The sequence below is a fragment of the Cydia strobilella genome, chromosome 18 (assembly GCF_947568885.1).
Source record: "Cydia strobilella chromosome 18, ilCydStro3.1, whole genome shotgun sequence".
In the NCBI taxonomy this organism is placed as follows: Eukaryota; Metazoa; Arthropoda; class Insecta; order Lepidoptera; family Tortricidae; genus Cydia; species Cydia strobilella.
The window spans coordinates 6,674,561-6,689,764 of NC_086058.1; the positions used below are offsets into that span (position 1 = coordinate 6,674,561).

General features: G+C 37.0%; 1 protein-coding gene across 1 annotated transcript; it reads left to right on the forward strand.

Moving 5' to 3' along the window:
* The first annotated feature begins 19 nt into the window (after positions 1-19).
* Positions 20-13,337, forward strand: LOC134749438 (ras-related protein Rab-2A). Its single transcript, XM_063684372.1, has 6 exons — positions 20-233; positions 1,811-1,970; positions 3,473-3,628; positions 4,297-4,477; positions 9,375-9,531; positions 11,273-13,337. Exons 1-5 carry the CDS (start codon positions 188-190, stop codon positions 9,474-9,476), a joined length of 645 nt encoding a protein of 214 aa, XP_063540442.1. The 5' UTR covers positions 20-187; the 3' UTR covers positions 9,477-9,531; positions 11,273-13,337.
* The last annotated feature ends 1,867 nt before the right edge of the window (positions 13,338-15,204 follow it).

Here is a 15,204-nt window from a genome sequence, read left to right on the forward strand (position 1 = left end):
TTTCGTTCCCTAAATCATTCATACATTCATTCAGTCAGTTTTCAGTTTTTCCACAATGACAAGTTACTTCGACCAGCTGTGAAATATCTTAAAATTGCGTCTCAATTAATAACAATTGCGCTTTAAAACATTACCCGTCTTTGTTCTTATTCGGTATTTACTAAGATCTGAAGAATAAAAGTTCGAAATGGCATACGCTTACTTGTTCAAATACATCATCATTGGGGACACAGGTATTGATTTTATTTCCTGATATTATAATCTACTCAATTTTTTTTGTTTTCGTGCCGTGTTATCTAGGATGTAAATAGGTCCGTCACAAGTTTCGATATGCTATAACGACTGTTCATATAACTTGTTAAGTGTTTGTTAGTGGTGTATGGGATGTGTGGATGATTGTTATCTTGTATTGCCTCTTGTTTTCCGCCCACGCTCGTTTCAGGACACTTAATATTCAGCGCATATCTTAAATTCGTTTTAGGTGATTATTATAGGGCAAACAGGCTATCAGTAGATCAGCTATACCAGAAAAGTTTTCAAGTCAAGGACTTCCTTTGTTTGTTTTTCTGTTGTGTTTAGTTTTAGAAATGACACATTTAATTATGTAATGTAAATAAGCGTCCAGAAATGTTTTAGTGTTCGTTTCACGCAATATCATATGTGTTTACATTTTGAATTGTAGATATCACTTTGTAAAGACAAACTATGAATCATTAATATGAGTAATTCATGTTGATTTATAAAAAATAACATGCATCAAAAGTTATTTAAAAACTTTTTTACCTATACCTTGAATATTAAACACAATAATCATCTATCAGAGATGGATTTGCATCTTATGTCTAGATGAGAACTTGGCACTTGAATTAATACTTCTGTTGCAGAATCTGTAGATCTTTAATCTTTTTTAAGGAAACAAACAAATGTAAAATTTGCTTTGCAGATTTAACCCATAAACAAGATTACTTTGTTCTTACTCACAGTTCACCTATTACAATAATAACATTCTGTTTATCAATCTGTATGACTAATGTTTCCAGTATGAGTGTTCAATATTGAACTTACCTTACATTTTTTTTTGTACTAATTGTTGTGTTCAGTCACAGAATAGTAATACAGAATTCACACTGTCTAACAAAACCAATGTTTGACCATAAAAGGTCATACATAATGTTTTCCCTCCCAAGTGCATGACACTGATGATGCATTCTCTTTCTCTCTCACTAGTGTTAGCAACACTGTTTGTAAGGATCATTATTTATTAATAGCTTATATTTTGACCATTCTTACTTTTACGATTAGCTTAAAAAAGAGTATCAGTTGACCCTTACTTGTCACTGGTTCCCGCCATCTTGAATTGTTAAGCAAAGGGTACACTGTGACAAGGGGCAGTTCGTGTACAGACAAGTTACAGTGTAGACGTCTTGGAATATTTATTGTAAATTGGTTGTTATTATGTTGGTAGTGAACGAATAAAGTTAAAATATTGGTACAAGTATTAGTTTTCATCATCAACCTGGTGGTAACCTAACACTAGTCTGTGCCTTTAATGCTTTGTGCGGAGATTCATGCTGAAATTTATAAATCAATGTGTGCTTTTGCAGAATGGATCCAATATAAAAATAAATTAATTGCATTGGTTAATTTAGAAGATTGTTTACCTTTTGTAAATTGTAATGTTACTACAATTATTTACCAATGTTTCTCTCTTCTCTTCTCAGTCATTGAGGTTGTTGTATGGCTTTTTTCGTTGTTTCCGGCCATGCTTCTCTATTTATATGAATATTTAATTTTTTTTACGAATGTTTAGGTGTGGGCAAATCATGCCTGCTGCTACAGTTCACCGACAAGAGGTTCCAGCCGGTGCATGATCTCACCATCGGAGTGGAGTTCGGAGCCCGCATGATCACCATTGATGGCAAGCAGATCAAACTGCAAATTTGGGACACGGCTGGACAGGAAGCATTCAGGTATTGTGTCTACTTTTCCTCATTCAAAAAGTACAAGTTTAAAGGTTTGTTGCAGTTAGCAAGTGTGGATTTAAATGTTTGGTAGTTATTTATTTAGTATACTTATGTTGTTGTATTTATTTATGTAGAATATAATTTATGTATTTAATAATGGAATTCACAACAAACACTGGGCGTAATATTCAGAACTAGAGATGGGCCGAATATGGAGTTTGCCGAATACGAATATTCGGTTCAGATCTTACTGAACCGAATATTCGGCCGAATTATTCGGTTCATCTGATCCTTCTAATAAACCATTTTGTCACGTGACAACCAAAACTCTTATTACTTCTAATTACTAAAAAATAATTAAACAAAAATCAACCTTATTTAGATAATAATAGGTGCGTATTTTATACATGTTCATGCTATCAGTTGACGGTCTTTCCACCGCGATACAACCGGCTGACGGTTTTTTAAATTCATAATAGCATTTAAACTATCATGTGACGAAGTATCAACCGGGAGGCGATGACTGACGATCTGGGCCGCGGTCTATAAGGCACCAACTATACCATAAATAACTCTAGTTCAAATAAGATTTTAGATTTTTTAGTAACAAAACAAACTGCATGCGTAATTGCGTAAACAACTTCATTGTTTTGGCTACCTACTAACAGCTTATTGAGAAAACAAAACAAAGAAAAGAATGCTTAGTGGTGTGATATCGATAGAGCAATGACTTAGATTAGGAAGTGTTCACCTAGTCTAGTTTATATATATAACAATGTAAAAGGTACGTCATTTCATTAGTAAGGTTTATTGTACGAATCCACATTCTGTATCCATTGTTTTTAATTGAGGTTGCTATTTGGTCTGTTGACTTTGTTTTCGATCCAAATAGTTAATGATTTAGTAGTTTAAGGTCATAGTCATAGCACATTGATAATCTTTCTATTAAATGCACAACAAATGCCACAGGTATTTTATTAGGTAAAAATATTTTTTTATGTGAGAGAGTGGTCTGAGTTTTTATTTATTTAGTGATAGGTTAATAAATAACAATAATACACATTATAAATTGCAGTGTGCTTTAAATAATTTCACGTATGACTGAACAGACCACAGCCTTTAGTGACCTCAGTATTTTGACTCGAGCCATTTTTCATACGAGTGTGGGGAAATGAGTGATTAATAAGTTCTTTCACCTTTGGAGGAGGGCAGTTCTTTATACTCAAAATTACATTCTCAGGTCAAAGTCTTTGTTTTACAAGAGCGGATTTAAATATTCTAGCTAAAAAAATCTTCTTAAGATATTTGCAAATATAAAATTGGTCTACATCCTATATATGTAAGATCTGTAGTGTAGGTATATGGTTGTTTAGCTAGTTGGCAGTGAGCCTATCTCAAAAGCTAAAGATCTTGCGTTCGAATCTCTATAAGTGGGTACCTAGTACCTACTGATACGCGTACCTTCTTTATCCACCAAATTATATGTGTTAATACGAAACAAATTTCAGGTCGATCACCCGGTCATACTACCGCGGCGCGGCGGGAGCGCTCCTCGTGTACGACATCACGCGGCGGGACACCTTCAACCACCTCACCACGTGGCTGGAGGACGCGCGCCAGCACTCAAACTCCAACATGGTCATTATGTTAATCGGCAACAAGAGGTAACTGTCACTACACTACCCGCCACCCGGCCACTATACCTATTATAGTATTAAATGTATATCTAATGAGTAGTACATTGTGCAACATGGGGCGTAAGTTAAATATTGCAAACGAGAGTATAAAGCCTATTTTTTAATTGCGTAGACTAAAGTGACATTTCATGTGTTGCTAGTTTTTTACGTCTTATAAATAGTGATGTGCTACAACCGGTACTAACCGAAAATAAACTATTGGGAGGTACTTATATCTGTTGATAAAGTGTCTGTAACACAATGAATGGATAATCCGTGATGTGCTAAAAGGGCACTAGGAGAGGTATTAAAAAGGGTGAAATAGTGCAGGTCAAAATGTGAGGTGAGGGCTTCTTAAGGGGTGAGTTCTGGAATAAAAAGTATTCTATGTCCTTCCCCGGGACTGAAACTACCCCTATACCAAATTTCAACTAAATCGGTTCTTATTATAATTGTTGTATGTATATGGACCAATGTTGTCTGCAATAAATAATAAAATAAAAATAAAATTTTCTGCTGACAAAATTGGCTTACCACGCTATATCATGTTAAGAGAGCCACTGTTACCCTATTACTCTCCATTTGTCCATCCACCTAAAAAAACCTAATCTCGAAGCAACTGTCTGGCAAGATATCAAACTTTTTTTTCTAAACAGCGATCTGGAGTCGCGGCGCGAAGTGAAGAAAGAAGAGGGTGAAGCGTTCGCCCGCGAGCACGGTCTAGTCTTCATGGAGACCTCCGCGAAAACGGCTGCCAACGTGGAGGAGGCCTTCATCAACACCGCTAAAGAGATCTACGAGAAAATCCAGGAGGGAGTCTTCGACATTAACAATGAGGTTAGTTCGTTTTTCTTACACACTAGAAGCCCATTGTATGATTTGTATGCATGTATAGTCGGCAAAAGAAGTAGCTCAGAAGGGGGTTGTTCAATAAAATCTAAACGCTACTTAGATATAGAGAGAATTATATATTATATACACCTTTAATTAATTTTTAAAATGCATCTTAATTGAAATTTATGTTGACAGGATAAAATCTCCAATCCATATAAGCAAACAACGCAATAAAAATAACAACGACACTATTTTGTCCGAGATACTTTTTATTTTTTCATCTACTTGTATGGTTTACATTTGTGTCGCTTAACTTCAAACTCGGATAAATCCACTCGACCCTTAGCAAATAGTTACCCTATTAACAAAGATAGATATAACTCCGTAATAGATGGATACAGTCTAAGGAAAAAACATGCCTCGAAAATCACGAAAATTTGATTCTCGATCAGATGGCGCCACTAGTTTTGGCCTACACTCGTATAGAGGGCGTTGACTGTTTCGTTTGTTATTTATAATTTTTATCGCATACCAGTGAAAGAACATGGGTCAAAATCATATAAAAATAATTAATGCAAATAAAAAAATCATTTATCCATATTTAAATACATTTTATCGTATTTTTATAAATATTTATTTTTAGTTTTAAAGTGTGTCGACAGATGGCAGTGAATTTACTGGGGTTACAAAATTTACTATGACAGTACCGCTCTAGTATAAGTTACTCTATGCTATTAACTTGGGAGAAAATAATCGATCGCTAATCGCATGTCGAACAGCTGCCTATCTTTATTGTCTTGCGGTGTCGATGAAGGGATAACGTGAAAGCGTATTTCGCGCGCTCACACATCGGCCCATTAGCTCAGTTGGTTAGAGCGTCGTGCTAATAACGCGAAGGTCGCGGGTTCGATCTAGGGCTCCCGGTATCCGTGTTACACGCCGAAACGTATACCCGTGTTCTTAAGCCCGGCGGTACTAAGAACCCGGTTTACACGGAACCGCCGGGATTCGAAAACGTTTCGAAGGAACGTTCCCAAGAAACGTATCTCAGACACGTATCTCCGTTTACACGGGTACTTAAGACCGTTTCGAACGGGTCCAAATACTCCGAACCAGTTTGAGCCAATGTACAATGGTAACAAGGTCCACTATTATTATGCCGACTTCAGATGAATTCGTTTGTCGTACGATTTTTAAAGTGAAGCTTTTATTCTATCGCCCCAATTTATTAAGTTAAGATTAAAACCGCGATTATAATACCGTAAATCGAATTAATTTCCGATTTTTTTTAGTTAAATGCCTGCAATCCGAAAAAAGTTTCACTTGCATCGTGGTTTCATAAAACCGCACAATTACTTTTTTTTTAATTGTTTTTAACCGTATTGATAAAATATAGGTACTGAGCCATCTTCCTATGTTTAATAGTAGGTTACATAATTTTAATTTTAAACTATTTATATCATTTAATAAAACCGATTGCTTCTAAGCTAATTACATAAATTTGATATCGATCATAGATTTTTTTTATAATTATATAATGGTATAGTGTTTTCGTTAATAAGAGGTGTGCAGACAGAATACAATATTAATTAAAAATAACAGTTTAATTATTTCGTGGTTATTTTTATCTCGGATATATTACTGCTTTGCGAAAACAACAAACCTGCCAACGGCGCAAAAAAGTTATTAGTAGGTACACAAAAGCGGGATTATCGAGTAATCATGCTCAAATGAAAAACAAAATTTTACCCAAGAACCATAAAAACCCATACTACCTTGGATAACTTGCGATAATATTGCTAATTACATTAAGATAGATCTTTAAATTGGTAGTCATTCATAATTCACTTTGGTCACTTTCTCACTAGCGTTCAGGTAATAAACTTAAATGCGCACGTTGCCGACCGGTGGTCCATCCATCCATTGTTTTCCAATATCCTTTTGTTTGTTATCGTCGAAAACATGTAGGTTCCCAAACTATTATCACAAGTGTCACCGCCAATTATAAGCTTTATGTCGTTGTAATAAGGTCAAAACATATGCACAAGAAAATGTTTTCCATTGTTTTGTAGCTGCACCGCACTAAAAAGCGTTTTACTGTGGTAAGAGGTACCTAAAGCAAAAACAATTAGAATTTATTGAGAAGGTGCAATTTTATCAAGTTGATTTAAAGTGTTTATTAATAACTAGCGACCCGCCCCGGCTTCGCTTAGAGAGTCAAGCATAATAAAATACATTCTGTAACAAGTATTCACTTCGGAAGCCTAATAATACTAAGAGTTCACTGTCCATTTGTCTGTCACCACTCACTAGGCTGTATCTCATGAACCGTGATAGCTAGACAGTTAAAATTTTTACAGATGTATTTCTGTTGCCGCCATAACAACAAACATTTAAAATTAAGTTTGTACGGAACCTTCGGTGGGCGAGTCCGACTCGCACTTGTCCGGTTTTTTTGAAGTTAATAATGGGTTAATTATTCTTAAAATATAGACAGACAGCCATCGCGCACTTTTTTGTAGACCAATGAAAGACAAGTCCACCATACATTGAGATCAAATAGATTGGGCAGCGTTTTCGATTAAGCCAGCGTGATTTTTTCTAACTTCATTAGCAAACATCGTCATATTTCTACCAATTTAAACAAAACCTTAACAAAATATACACATAAACATTCCCAAAGAAAAACTTCTTCCATAGGTGAGGTCTGGTTATCGCGAACATACAGACAGACATACGGACGCGGCGGGGGACTTTGTTTTATAAGGTGTACCTACATTATATGACAAGAAATACAATTTCATATCATGTTCTTAAATTAAACTAAAAATAAAGAAGCAAGTTAAAATTGTTTTTTTTTTTATAAATACTTAACCCTTAAATGCATGATTTTTTGTATAACTTTTTAATCCATTGAAATAGATGTGTCATGTTGTATAGATTGAGGGAAAAATAAAGAAAAAAATCATAGTATTAAATATTATGTATTAAATATATGATGCATATATACATCATTATGCATTTAAGGGTTAATGCCAATTTCGAACATTAGTTTGACTTCCTGCCTAGATCTATATACTGAACTCGATGGTTCTAATATTTTTTTTAAATAAGTACTAGCAGGTTTTTTTATTATATTGCTAACCCGCAACGTAAAAAAAGTAGCTATTTAAAGTGCTATATAAAATACTATACTTTGATAAGAAGCGTGAATACTCGTAATACCTATTGCAAGCAAAAACTACCTGCCCAAGAAAGGGGTTTCTAAACCGTTTATTGAATTTCGTCTCTATGACCCACAGAATAAGGTTAAATATGACAGAAACTCGTCATGAATCTTTTGTCTATTCATTTGTAGCTGGCGTTCGTTCCTTCGCTACTATCGTCAAGGACGTGTCCGGAGCCACGGATAAATAAGATACGTATCTTCGAATACCCGTTTATCCGTGTACACGGGTCTTAACTACACGTTTCTTAATTAAACGTGCGGAACGGGCCAGAAAACCGTTTACGTATTATTCGGAAACGGGTATTCGAAACGTGTAAACGAAACACGGATTCGACCGCGAGCCCTAGTTCGATCCCCTCATGGGCCACTTCTTTTTTTTTTGTTTTATATTTCTTCAAAGATAATAAGTCTCAAGTAATCCACGCGGTTTTTTTATGGTAATAAAAGAAGAAAATTTTCTAACATCTTTATTTGGACCTTTCATTTTGTTATAGTAGCCATGCGAAGTATTGGATGTTTGCGCCACAGTGACGCTTGCTTAGTGGTTATGGGGCTTATGGGGGTTTTAAACTTGACAGATATCTAATTGTACCGTTTTCAACCAAGAGGGTACTTATTGTCGGCTGTCAATAATGCGATATTTCCATAAGCCTTCAATTTGAAATCAACCTTATCGACAACCGACAATGTGGTACCTTTTATTGAAAACGTCACATATGATATGATATATGATGTAAGATACCCGATCCATATAAAGGTCACTTTGTTTAATTATTGTCAAGCGTAACAGCTAAGACATAGCAAAGATAGATATAACTCCGTAATAGATGGATACAGTCTAAGGAAAAAACGTGCCTCGAAAATCAAGAAAATTTGATTCTCGATCAGAGGGCGCTACTAGCTTTGGCCTACTGTCGTATAGATGGCGTTGACGGTTTCGTTTGTTATTTAACAATTTTAACGCATATCAGTGAAAGAACATGGGTCAAAATCATAAAAATAATTAATGCAAATAAAAAAATCATTTATCCGTATTTAAATATAATCGTATTTTTATACATCTTCATTTTTAGTTTTAAGGTGTGTCGATAGATGGCAGTGAATTTACTGGGGTTACAAAATTTACTATGACAGTACCGCTCTATCTTATTATATCCTCTTTGGACATAGGTACCTTTTTTATGGTGGTTTTGTCTAATAAAATCGATTTTAATAGATATTATCGATTTTAAAAGCAGTCGGTTTAAAGTTTTGAAACGTTTACTTAGTTTCCAATGAGATAAATACGATTAACTGTAGGCCAAGCACATGATTGGCGCGACAGTATCTCGCCGCGAGATAGACTACCCGTCTTTTACTAACTATATGAATTAAAGAGGGACGGGTAGTCTTTGTCGCGGCGAGATACCTTCGCGCCAATCATGTGCTAGCCCGGCTAAGGTATTTTAAAAAGACTATTTAAGTTGGTGTTGATACTTTTAGTTTTTGACAGCGAATTTGACAGCATTTCGACTGACAGGTTCACGGCGGCGCCGCACGCTAAAGGCGTGGCATACGAAGGGTTTAAAAAATTAAACGGCTTTAGTAGGCACGGGACCTTACTGGATTTACCAAAAAAATATTAGATTAACCGTATTTTTAGGACGGCTTAAAAGTAAGTGTCTTTTCCAGGCGAACGGCATCAAGATCGGGCCCCAGCACGTTGGCGGCGGCGCGGCGGGCGGCGCGGGGGGCGCGGGCGCGGGCGGCGCCACGCCGGGCGGCTGCTGCTAGGCGCGCGCCTGCACACGCTGAGGCCGGGCGAGCTGCCAGGGCACACCGACACAAGGTACGCACGCGTGTACACGCAGTGCTATTTGTGCTTTGGCCGCCAACAACGCCAACTGACGCGCGCGGCTACAGCCCATTCATCTTCGTGCGTTCCGACAAGGTTCACCATGACGCGCAACGCACTATCATGCGAGTCGTGGGAGGAGCTTGCAACTAGGAGATTGGACTGGCGAGCTGCTGTCAATACGGGTCTTGATAACTTTGAACGCACCCGGCTTGAAGATCTTGACGCCAAACGACAGCTCCGAAAAACTCGGCCCAAGCCCTCCTACAACCTACACCTACAACTCATCTGGGCAGCTCTACTGTGCTGCGTGCTGTAGGACTTTCAAAAACAAATTTGGATTTGCTAGTCACGTTCGCGCCCATGCGCGTAATAGTTAACAAAATCCCTTTTAGAAATAATAATATTAATAATATACAAATAAAACGCTTGTCGGGATGTCGCTGTCGACGGATACGTCTGGGAGGACATCATCATCATCATCATAGGCGAGGAGCTCAAAGGGTCACAATCTAGTGAGCGAAAATGCGAGGGACTACATAACTCACAGACTACTATGCTTCCCTGCTTATCGCAAGTGAAGATTTTTTTTCCCAGTAGTTACCACTGGTAAAAGGTGTGATTTTTTTTCCCAGTAACCAGTGGTAAAAGATGGGAAAAAAAAAACTTGTAGTTACCACTGGTAACAACTTGGTGGTAACTAGTGGGAATAACCCGTAATTACACGTAGTTTTCTAAACTCGAGCAATTGTTTATCTTGTTCTCCTTTAATAGGGTATATATTTAAACGGTATTTTTCATGCAAGTACTGCATAATATACGATAATCAGGGTACAGTACGTAAGCAATACAAACTGCCGTGCGAAGACCTCTATGACCACTAGTACTCCGCGGGGCGCGGTGCGCGGGGCGCGGGGCGCGGGGCGCGGGACGCGGGGCGCGGTGCGCGGGGCGCGGGGCGCGGGGCGCGGTGCGCGGGGCGCGGGGCGCGGTGCGCGGGGCGCGCAGCATCGCAGAATTCTTTCCATCCCTCGGCAAGTCGGCAACAATGTAGTGTAGTGGTTCAATTTCGGAATATTTCGCTTGCTCGGGGTATTAATAGCACGAGCAGTTAAACAACAACTTTGCCCCCTGGTAGGTAAATCAAATGACTATTGTTATTTGTAACTATTGTTGTGTTAAAGGATATTAACCACGAGCGTAGCCAGTGGCTAGAAAAGCGGAATCTAGAGCGTTGCAAGAGTTGCAAAGCACGAGAGTTAAATAAATTTGCAGAAAAAGCATTCCATAGTCAAACATCTATTACAACAACCTACCTAACCTTTACCTGACAATTTGAAATCCTGTGCAAGGATAATGAAACGTTAACAATCTAAATTCTAATGATATGTTAAATAGGGTATATTACGCAAAACTCATAATTCATAATTTAAACTCTGCGTAGACAGCGCCACTAGCACATACAGAGAGCCTACCGCGAAACACAAAAATCTAAATTACGTTATCTGCCTCTCTATCACTCTTACTCTTACATATTTGAGCGATAGAGAAGCAGATAACGAAATTTCGTTTTTCGCGATGGGCTCTCTGTAAACAAACCGCCTTGATGCATCACCGTCATAGTGAAAACTTCTCAAAAAACAAAGGCATTTACAATATAAGCTAGTGCTGCACTCTGGCGGCAGACCATTGCAGTAATACTCCCTCCCTATTGATTTCGGTTTTTTGTTCGCAGGAATGGCGCAGCTGTGTGCAACGAACATTGGTACGAAATTTACTGCAGAACAGATCATGTATTAGATTTTTTTAATGCTGCAAATTCGCTTGCATCCGGACACTCACTTTAAAATGGTATCATGCCGCTCGGGCACTTGTAATACTTAATAGTACATATTAAACAGTGGAATGAAAATGACTTAACATTCGGATGGTTCACGTTGAAATCTCGGGGGTGCTAACTTTAACTAATTGTGTAGCTTAACTTCAAACTCGGACAAATCCATTCGACCCTCTTAGGTAACATCTACTCTATTACCTTTACTTAATACCAATATCACAAAATCTGACAGTTGGATTTAGCCGAGTTTGAAGTTAAGCGACTCATATACTTATAAATAAATAATAAAATAAATAAATATTATAGGACATTCTTACACAGATTGACTAAGTCCCACGGTAAGCCCAAGGAGGCTTTTGTTATGGGCACTCAGACAACGATATATAAATATAATATATAAATACTTAAATACATAGAGAAAACACCCATGACTCAGGAGCAAATATCTGTGCTCATCACACAAATAAATGCCCTTACCGGGATTCGAACCCAGGACCATCGGCTTCACAGGCAGGGTCACTACCCACTAGGCCAGACCGGTCGTCGAAACTCGTCGTACTTATAGTATTTGTTAGGGCTGCTTTCCATACTAGTTAGTTAGCCTTTTGATTTGATGGACGTCGAGATTTCTTTGCAAGTAGCTCTTATAATAAAGATAATTTTGCCCAAGTATGAAATTCCTATGTAACATATGTTTCACATACATACAAATGTATAGAAAAATAAGAGGTGATCCAGAAAACAATGTTTAACCAAAAACTACCAAACATGTATGGAACACAGATTATGGATTTTGCAAGACTATTTAACTATAACCACTTCATTAGCATTACGGGTTTCGATAATAGTCAAAACTACTTGGCGATACAAAAGGTTGACTCGATTTATAGAAATAATTAGTACTGGATAATTAAAGTCTCAAATTAGCTCGTCTCTCCTGTCTGGTCTCATAGTGGCCGTGAGTCTTGTTTACTAGATAAATAAACGTTTATCCACTATGTTGACCAGAAAGTGAGTAACTGGCCTTAATACTTAGTAATGGTAAGACTTACAGTACGAGTCAAGTATGTACCTACTCTACGACTATACCTATATGTATAAGGGCATTCTTAGAAAAAAGTAAAAAGTATGCGTTTTTCTGAAAATTTCCATTTGTTTTGTTTGTATTTCTAATTTCTCACATTCAGTATTGCATCCCCCAATTTGGCAAGCTACGAATATTTATGGACCAGATATACGAATGTTATTAGTTGTGATTTTATATGTGCAGTGTTAGAGTTGTTAGACTCTCATAAGGGAATGAAGCTATGTATTTTGTGTATTTAATTTTAGAAGTTTCACATTACATACATCGCATTTATTTACCAAAAACGTATCCTTAAACCTTCCTTACGTTTTTTTATTTGAATTTCATCTAATTTGTTGTGATAAACATAGTATTTTATTTACATAACAAAAATAATAATTTTATATGGATGTAAAAATCATAGTTAATTCTGTATATTTAAATTTTAATTGGGCAGGTCTAACTATTTATTAAACAGGGAGTTATATGAAATATGTATTCATGTGTTTTAATGTGTAATTAAGCATTTTGTACAATAGATAAATAATCTTTTGTTAGCTATGTGTAATGTGTATATTGATTTAGACTCTGGTGTGACTAAATTTACATAATCTTTTACATGCCTTGCTTTGAATTATTGCCAAATTTGATACACAGTTTTCAATAATCAAAATATTTGATATAAAATAAGATAAATTTTAACATCTTCCTAAGAATCATCGAGTGGTAAAAATGTAATCAAATGAGAGGACTGCTTGCAAGGTAAGAAAGACATGTTTACATAATAGGTTATTTTAAGTTTAGCACATTGTAATGATGTAATATTTTGTAAGGTTACAATATGCAAATACACACTTGTAAGGTGTAATTCATGAGAGTAAATGTTAAAAAACATAACGTTGGTTTATTTTTTATTAAATTAAATCTACACATTAACATGATTCGAGAAAAACAGTTCTTAAAAGGGCTTCCCCACTAAACAACTAGATACTTAACTAAAAAATTAATACTTATACACGGTGTTTCATGACCCACTGAAAACCTAAAAACAGTTTGTTCAGAATCGATTGTGCTATATTTTAATGGGGCTAATTTTTTTTTTTTACATGCTCAGTCTACAAGTTTGTAATGCAACAACATCAATAACTAGCATTTAACACGTTATTTGTCAATGAGCAACACCCTTAACTGGCCATTGGTAAACCTTATCTCGTTGCAGTAAGGTATGCAAATGGTCAGTTAACAGTGTTTACGATGGTAACTAGCAATTGTTTGATGTCACTAAAACGACGATGTATCTTGTGTAGTTACCAGTCGAATAGAATTGTTAAGGAAACTAAATAACGAATATTTTTTAAAATATTTATCGGATTAAAGAATAAATACTCAAGATGAGTTTAAAATAAAAAAAAATCTGTTGGGGTGTCTCAGGTTTTCAGTGGTTTAAGTAACACCGTGTAGTATTTCAATATTTTCTCCTCACTGATGCGGCGGTTGCGCGGTAGCTCCAACAGTCTGTTGCGTGTGCTGGCCGAGAGGCTAGACTGCCCGTTCCAGCACCACTGGATGCTGTTGCATGTACAGCGGTAGTGTTTGGAATGTGGCAGTCGTCAGTATGTAGTTAAATGTGATGTATATTTTATTTGTAATTTAATGCGTATTTACTAACATTCGCATACTAAGATTAATTTAATTGTATTACTAACAAATGATATGGGCATTTGTGACGTCTTGCTATCGAGCACTATATTGGCTGTTGAAGCATAGTGGCTGATCTAAAAGCTATGGCACGCATCTACGCATGGCCCAATTTATAGTGCGTGCTCTGAACCATCGCATGGCCATCTCGCTAGTCCAGCGCTCGGCCATCGTGTAGAGGAGCCATCACATAGCCTTGCATTGTTGCATATACAGTCAATTTAGCAGTGCATACATTTGGTAGCTACACTTGCAACTGACTGTATGCACTAACAGTGACCTGACTACTATTTTCTCGTGTATACCCACATGTTACCACGAAGTTGCTACCACTCGTAACAGATGGGAATTTTTTTCTCACTTTACCACTGGAAACAACTTATCACTAAAATATTGTAATGTTCAATACCTACTGATAAAAAAACCTAGATAAATATGAAATTTTACATCGACATTCAGTAAACTAAGTGCGAGTAAAAATACACAACAGACAGCAAACATCACATCCCGGGAGAATCCGTAACATCACAACATCGCCTACACCATTGCCATTCTGAAACTGCCAAAACCCATTAAGGTACGAATAGATAGGACCGAGCATATAAAGTGGAAAGAAATCCACACTAACAAAGGGCCACCAGGCCACCACTCATTGATAATATAAAGAACTACCTAAAAGAAGTCCTAAAGGTGGACAAATCTCCTGCAGAAATGTGGCAAAACATTGAATATTTCTGTCAAAAAGAGGCCATGCAACAGTTAGGTATATCCAAAGGTCGCCTCCTCACAAATAAAGACCCCTCATGGTGGAGTGACATTAGGGTCGGTAACGCGCATGTAATATCTCTGGTGTTGCAGGCGTCCATAGGCTACGGTGACTGCTTACCATCAGGCTGGCCGTATGCTTGTTTGCCACCGTCGTGGTATTAAAAAAAATTAAAGAAATAGTCAAGGCAAAGCGGGATGCATTCAAGATCTGGCAAACAACCAAGTCATATGAAGACTATACAAACAATACAAGGCCATGAAAACTGTAGTGAAGACCGCTGTCGCGCAAGCAAGAGCA

Bases quoted from the DNA above. Each gene is read 5' to 3' on its own strand.
- LOC134749438 (XM_063684372.1), top strand. From the start codon at position 188: ATGGCATACGCTTACTTGTTCAAATACATCATCATTGGGGACACAG. The intron at 1,971-3,472 runs GTATTGTGTCTA...AACAAATTTCAG, and splicing joins GCTGGACAGGAAGCATTCAG to GTCGATCACCCGGTCATACT. The intron at 3,629-4,296 runs GTAACTGTCACT...TTTTCTAAACAG, and splicing joins ATGTTAATCGGCAACAAGAG to CGATCTGGAGTCGCGGCGCG.